This window comes from Octopus bimaculoides, chromosome 3 (genome assembly GCF_001194135.2).
Source record: "Octopus bimaculoides isolate UCB-OBI-ISO-001 chromosome 3, ASM119413v2, whole genome shotgun sequence".
Taxonomy (NCBI): Eukaryota; Metazoa; Mollusca; class Cephalopoda; order Octopoda; family Octopodidae; genus Octopus; species Octopus bimaculoides.
The window spans coordinates 68,364,975-68,372,863 of NC_068983.1; the positions used below are offsets into that span (position 1 = coordinate 68,364,975).

Below are 7,889 nucleotides of genomic sequence, written 5' to 3' on the forward strand. Positions count from 1 at the left end.
GGGGTCTGGTCTGAATCTTTGCAATAGAGTGGACTCTTGTAAAGGCACTCATGGGCCAGTAGGTGGTGGTAGATTAAGCCTGCTGCCAAAGAACTAGAATGTTCACTTCTAAGGCCTACCACAATTTTTCTCTGCCAAATTTTACCCAAGATCAAACCTGAGACACTCAAAACTGAAAATTCATCAGTGAGTGTCATTTGACATAATGTATGATAAAATGCTCACAACAGATTTTATCTCCCTTGTTCGTAAAACATTTTGAAAATTTTTAAATGCCAAATTGTGGCTTAGGCTAGTTTTAGATTTGAAACTAAGTATAGTTAAGTAATTCTCACTGAAATGAGATACCAACAAATATATATTATAAGACTTTTTTAATCATGTGGTAAAGGGTTTACAAACAGTTTTGTTCTTTTTATAATAATTTGATAATATTTTGCTTTTAAGTTTTTTTATTAAATATTCTTCAAATTCAGATGCTTAAAATTAGTGTTATGTAAATTTTAATATTTTTAACTGTTAACTTTCACTGTACTATGTTCTTCAATATCGTGTAACTGTTGTTGGCACTCCGTCGCTTACGACGTCGAGGGTTCCAGTTGATCCGATCAACGGAACAGCCTGCTCATGAAATTAACGTGCAAGTAGCTGAGCACTCCACAGACATGTGTACCCTTAACGTAGTTCTTGGGGATATTCAGTGTGACACAGTGTGACAAGGCTGACCCTTTGAATTACAGGCACAACAGAAACAGGAAGTAAGAGTGAGAGAAAGTTGTGGTGAAAGAGTACAGCAGGGTTCGCCACCATCCCCTGCCGGAGCCTTGTGAAGCTTTAGGTGTTTTCGCTCAATAAACACTCACAACGCCCAGTCTGGGAATCGAAACCGCGATCCTATGACCGCGAGTCCGCTACCCTAACCACTGGGCCATTGCGCTTCCACTCGGAGTAACTATTTCAATAGTAAATAGAATTTCAAGTGTTTTAAAAATTCCTTTTAGTGATTATATTATAAAGGATAAAACTTTTTGAGTTATTAAGTATTTTAGTTTGCTGAATTTTTAAATAAATATAAATTTTCTTGATATTTCACTTACACTTTTCTGTCTTACTTTCTTTTTTTTCCATGTTTGTTCTCCAGCATTAAAACATGCTCAAATCTGACAATATAGTGTATGTTTTCAACCCATTTCTATTCACAGCATGCAGTTTGATAATGCTTAAACTACTAACTCTTTCTACTCAACTACACAATGACAAGACTGAAAAGAAGCATAACTGCTTAAAAGTAAAAAAACTTCCTGACAGAATGTTACCACTAACAACAACAACAAAAATCCAGAAAAGGAACTCTGTGAGAACAGCAACTGCAAGGTCCTTAGAACAAGTGCTGAACAAGGCTTCCAGTAAACTTTCTTTTCTATTCTAATGGTAAAATTTATCTAATCAGAGTAACACAGGGTACTTAGTGCTAGTCTTAAACAATATAAATCCCTGAAAATGATAGAGAACTGACAAATGTATTGGAGCAAAGGCCGTGGTGGTGAGAAAGTTGAGAATGTCAATTTCTAACATTGGCATAGAGTTATAAATTTGTAGGGAAGCGGACTAGTGAATCCAGTTGACTTCAATATATGACAGACACCTATTTTATTGACCCTGGAGAAATAACATTAAATACTGATAAGTCATATAATCCAGCAAATCACCATTTCAGCTCCTTCACTCTTCATATAAAGTCACAATAATAATAATAATAAGTACTAGTCTTTTTGATTATCATAATTTATGAAAATTAAAATGAATAATTAAGATTATTGACCTTCTGATCAGATTCTTTGACACTGCTGCGACAAGGTGAACTAGCTTCAGATGCACGATCTCTCATGTGAACATATTCTTTCCGCAGTTCCAGCAATGCTTGATTTTCTCGTTCAAGTTCCATCATACGCCCCTGCATCTTTTCCTTATGAACAAAAACACAAAATATAATTTGACATAAGATATGATTCAAAACTAAATTCTCACAAGTCTTGATGTTGTTTCAAAACCAATTGACTAACAAGGCTATTATCCCGTGGAAATATAAATTAACAAAATACTCTCTAGAATTCAGCAATAACAATATAAGAAACATAATATGCGAGTCCTGAAGCCATACCAAAAAGCCAACAGTTGCAACCTTATTTTTGGCAATGTTTTAAAATATATTTTTGAGAGAATAAACAAAGAAAAACACAAGGATAACAAACAGATATTAATATTACAAGAGTGTAATGTAAAATTAATGACAAATTTCGCACAAAGTGACTTCACATGTGATGGAGATAGCAGAAGTAGATTATCACAAGAAATACAAGCATTAAGATAAAATTCATTGTGATATTGCATGTGTAATTTACTGCAAGTTATTGGTCACTGGTAGAAAGTTAGTTGCAGAAGTGGGACTAAATGGAATGAGAAAAGGAAGAAGAATGTAATTGATTGAAGAGATGATGGTTGTAGCTAGCAAAGTTAGTTTAAATCATTCTAACAATGAGGATCAATCAATTTCTGTGAGATGAAACAACCAGTGTAATACAGGTGACTATTTAGACCAGAGAATGAAGGTAATAATAACTTAGTAGAATTCTAAAAAGACATATGGTCAAAAGTTGCAGTAAGGTAAACGTCAAATTTATCTCCTAAAACAAAATTTACTGAGAAAAATATTAATCTGGATTAGATTGATTATATTTTTAACAGCTTATTTTGTACAGCTGGCAACAGTTATAGGGCTCAGATAAAGAACATTTGCCCCAATAATATGCTGATATCTATATTTGAAAAAACATGCTATCATGGCAAAAATGGGTATAAAATAAAAGAGAGGTAACAGCAAAAATAAGCTGAAAGAATTAAAGTTAAGAAATTTTAATTTTTAATAATGAAAGGAAATTTGTTTTTGAACTGTATATCTATAATTTTACAGGAAATACCATTTGAAGAATTTATCTTCATGTAGAATAAACTAGTACAGGTCAATCTGGTACAGACCAGCTATCTTCAAAGAAAAACATCTAAACTTATGTTTCAGTTACATTATTTTTTTACATGACAATTCAGTGTCAGGGTTTTCTGTACTAGATGGGAATGAATAAAGATAATTATGATAAGGAAGAACACCATCATCAACATCAACACATATGCACACACCATTTACATGTTGCAGGAAAATTAATTTCAAATTACAAATCAAACAGTTGCAGGGAGCCCTGTTTGTTTAATTTTGATAATGAGGACAACTAGGATTTCAAGACGCAGTAAAAAGTGACTTCGCACAAAGTGACTTCACATGTGATGGAGATAGCAGAAGTAGATTATCACAAGAAATACAAGCATTAAGATAAAATTCATTGTGATATTGCATGTGTAATTTACTGCAAGTTATTGGTCACTGGTAGAAAGTTAGTTGCAGAAGTGGGACTAAATGGAATGAGAAAAGGAAGAAGAATGTAATTGATTGAAGAGATGATGGTTGTAGCTAGCAAAGTTAGTTTAAATCATTCTAACAATGAGGATCAATCAATTTCTGTGAGATGAAACAACCAGTGTAATACAGGTGACTATTTAGACCAGAGAATGAAGGTAATAATAACTTAGTAGAATTCTAAAAAGACATATGGTCAAAAGTTGCAGTAAGGTAAACGTCAAATTTATCTCCTAAAACAAAATTTACTGAGAAAAATATTAATCTGGATTAGATTGATTATACAGTAAAAAGAACTTACAGCATCCATTCGAGCCTTATGTTCAAAGTTCCATGCAGTAAAGAGTTCCTAAAGAAAAAGAAGAAAAGGACAATGATCAATTAACTTCTTCCAAGCAGTAATCAACAAATCAAAAATAATCTATTTTCCTAAAAGTTAGTAGACCCAAAGGTAATAATTTTTATGAGATGAAAGAAGTTCTTGGAATAGGATTAAATTCCAAAAGTACAGCAATCCATCAATTTCAAACTGTTCTTCTGAAGACTAATTAATATATTTATGTAAAACAGAAATCTATAAAGTTATTAAATATATAAAGGCTGTTATACTTGTGATTTAAGACAGCAGAAAATGTTTTTATAATGTAGATTTTGTTTTATAATAGAGTATAATCAGAAAAGGGAGGGTAGTGCTCAAGACCTCTGAAATTGGTAAGCAGAAGGGAGGGATACGCCAAAGGCACACTAAGGTATTGAATTATCTTTAGATTGGAGACATGTACCAAATGTTTGCAACTTGGTTAATGGTAACCACGGGCCAAGTGGTAACATTAAACCAAGAAATGAATTTATTAGTTCTATCACACCCAAATAACTTTAGTCCAATGAGTTTCTGCAAGGTTTTGGTCAATTTGAGGCGATGGTGGAAGACACTTACCTCAGGTGCTGTGCAGAGGGATCAGAATAATTAATCACATGACTGTCAGTGCCCCCACTTTGTTACATTTTACTTACATAAACACAAACGCACATGCGTGTGTGTGTGTGTGTGTATATGCAAGAGCACCAACAATGATGCAAATAGAACACAACAGTATTATACCTTACCTCTTTAGCCTTTTTAAGTTGTTCCTCAAGGTTCTGTAATTTCTCATTAACTAAAATAAAATAATAAACACATTGTGTTATATAAAATATCCATCGTCATCAGTTGACAATAATTATAATAATAATTTAAAAGGTTTCAGAATAATAATTTAATAATAATAATAATAATTTTAAAGGTTTCAGAATAACAATTTAAAAGGTTCAGAAGCTTTGATTGTTCTACATTCATTTTCCATGCTAGCACGGGTTAGGTACAGGTTAGATGCATATATTACTGAGACATTGTTCTCCAACTGGGTGTTTTTCTTGTCACTAATCCTTCCATGATTTTCAAGCAGGAAATAAATTTAATAAGTTGTTTGATCATGGAGAAAAGTTCAAGCCTGCCTTGAGCCTATGTTGGTCTCTATAATACTTAAATGACTTAAAAGCTCCTCTCTTAGCAGGTCACTAATCCATTGCAGGGACATTCCATACCGTGTTCAACTATGACTGGTTGTCCCATGTTTTTATATATATATATTTGCCAAGAACAATGTGTTCTGACACAGAGAGGGTATAGCTGGTATTAATTAATCTTAATGGTGGTTAAAAAATATCATTGATCTTTATCAGATTTGAACACTGAAATACAAGGCACAATGAAGTAAATACTTTAAAACATTTAGTTACCAATTCTGCTTTCCAACTATTTGTATAAATTTAAAAACTAGAAAATGATCTTGCATTTAGCAAGTATTTTTAAAATCTTGGAATATTAATACACAGTAAGTTAGCTAAACCCTTTTTCTTTCAGCTTTTGAAGTTTATTACTGGTGTATCTTATTAGTGAGTTCCAACTTCAGACATCATATCCCATTGAGTTAAATGAAAATCTTACAGACTTTTAGCATCAGTAATAGCTATTGAATATAGACATTGAGTTTTATTTAGGCAAAAGTACTTCTTTTGTTAAAAGAGGTCGAGCAAACAGCAGTTTGTAAGTATGTAAAATGTAATATATTACTGATGCATATTTTCTTAGGCTTCATAAAAGATATAGAAGTGAAATCCCACCAGCATTTGAACTCAGAAACTAAAGCACTTTACTCTAGCCCCATAGAAATACTTTAGTCCTTTTTCAAATTTCCAGAATTTTGGAGTTAGTGCTCTTAGATGGTCCCAGCAGTGTGAAGTAGATGTGTGCCATATCTTTCCTTGGATAAGATATAAATCTATCACAAATGGATCTACATAGGGAAGACATTAAACTTGGCACTGCAAGCCAATGAACTGCTTGTCAATTTTATATTGCTGCTATTTACACTGATGAATGATTTACTGTGGTAGCTTTCTACAGCAATGTAGCCTCAGCAGTTGTGAGCTAAATGTATTGAACGAATGAACTCACTAACACTGGCAAAATATGAATGAATCCAATGACTATCTACAGTCTTTGGATTATGTTGAGCATTTCAATTATAAATAAAAACGTGCAACAAAAACGATGAAAGACTTACCTTCAGGAACAGAATCATTGTCTTGGTACTTCCGGAGTTCATCCTGTATATACTGGAATTCTATAGACATTGTTTGTTGTTTGGCAGCTTCTTGTGAATTGGATTCCTGAAGTTGACGGATGAGAGACTCTTTCTGCTGACAGCTATCCACCAACGTCTGAAGCAAGCATTATTATATAATACATTGTTAATGAATTATAAAGATAGATATCATATATTAGTTATAATAGTAAACTATAAAACAAATTTATGTTAAAACTTCAGTTCAATAGTGAACTTTATATTTTGACGTGACCATACTTGGGTGCACTGAAGACATATATCACATATACACACACACAAACATTGTTTTACTGGGGAGCATTCCTAATCTTGTGGGCTCATGGGTGCTGGTGGCATGTAAAAAGCACCTGTACTGGTACCACATAAATGCACCCATGCTGGTGCTGTGTAAAAGCACCCAGTACAATCTGTAAAATGGTTGGTGTTAGGAAGGTTATCCAGCTGTAGAAGCCATGCCAAAACAGACATAGAGCCTGGGCAGCCCTTCAGCTAGCCAGCTCTTGTCAAACCGTCCAACCTATGCCAGCATGGAAAACTGATATTAAATGATGATGATGATGATGATGATGATGATGATGATGGCGGTTGCACTCAGCCAGCTTGGTTGGGGTTGTACTTGGGTACCACCATCAATGCAGCCTGCATTCGGCATTTATTTGGTAAATGATATTTGATGCCTGTATGCTCAGATGTATCTTGCTGTGTGATACTGGTCAATCAACATCCTTTAGAGTAGAATGTTCAATTGTTTTAACTTTTTGACATCTTTACTATGCAGAATCTTATGTTTTTGTAGGAGGCTACTGAAGAGCAAAGTCTGGCCCAAAGTCTTCACACTGTTACCATTTTAGCAATATGTGCAAGAAATGTTACTCTATTAGCACAGGTTTTGACTACAGCACCGTTTAAAGGGGGAAAAAAAGCCTCCTATATACCTTTATTGTTTTATCTCTATCTTCCAGTGAAGAACGCAACTTTTTCAATTCTGTCTCTTGCATCTTTTCAATAAGTGCAGAATTAGCTTCTAAAGTCTGCAAATAAGAAAAGATTTTAAATGAAAAATATTAATAAACAGCTCAGTTGATGATATTGTTATAATGAGAATGACATAAAGTAAATAGATTGCAGTTGAAAGGAGAAAATAATCAAAATTCCCCTCCCCACATGATGCTGAAACAGATACTGTAAAACATCTTCTATACATACAAATTCCATCAACTTGCTATTATAGTTCAACATACCTGAATTTCATAATCTTTGCGGCTGATTTCCAAGCGTAACTTCTGCAGTTCCCTGATTTTGTCGGCCATTTCTAAGTTCTGTTTATCAATTAGATTCTGAATAAAAAAAAAATGAAAAGACAATATTTTTCATAATTATGTTTTTATTCCACTGTTGCAGACTACAAAAAAAAAAAAAAGACAAACTATGCTTCAATAATTTTAATGATAAAGATGGATGAAACCAAATTCATTGATAATCTTCAAGGGTCACCTTTTAAGCTACAATGCAACTAGGAGTCCTACCAATAAAATCACTGGTATCAAATGATTTGCAACTAAGATTAGTGAATTCAATTTTAACCTCAGGTAATGTGTGTATGTATGTGTGTATATATATATATATATAATTTTGGGACTGCCATGTTGGCTTGGCGATAACTATTAATTTCCAGTACCGCTGCCGTAGTCTCCTTTAGAGAGACTTAGAAATATTAATAACTCTATTTATATATATATATATATATATAT

General features: G+C 33.2%; 1 protein-coding gene across 5 annotated transcripts in view; it reads right to left on the reverse strand.

Annotated features, from left to right (window-relative positions):
• The window catches only part of LOC106872086 (myomegalin), a 147,160-nt gene that overhangs the window by 46,982 nt on the left and 92,289 nt on the right, over positions 1-7,889 (reverse strand). For all 5 annotated transcript variants that reach the window (XM_052966205.1, XM_052966207.1, XM_052966208.1 and 2 more), the window contains 6 exons: positions 7,380-7,475; positions 7,074-7,169; positions 6,076-6,232; positions 4,577-4,626; positions 3,771-3,818; positions 1,823-1,966 (listed from right to left, as the gene is read on the reverse strand). In XM_052966205.1, coding sequence (XP_052822165.1) covers positions 1,823-1,966; positions 3,771-3,818; positions 4,577-4,626; positions 6,076-6,232; positions 7,074-7,169; positions 7,380-7,475 — 591 coding nt within the window. The remainder of the gene's footprint in view (positions 1-1,822; positions 1,967-3,770; positions 3,819-4,576; positions 4,627-6,075; positions 6,233-7,073; positions 7,170-7,379; positions 7,476-7,889) is intronic.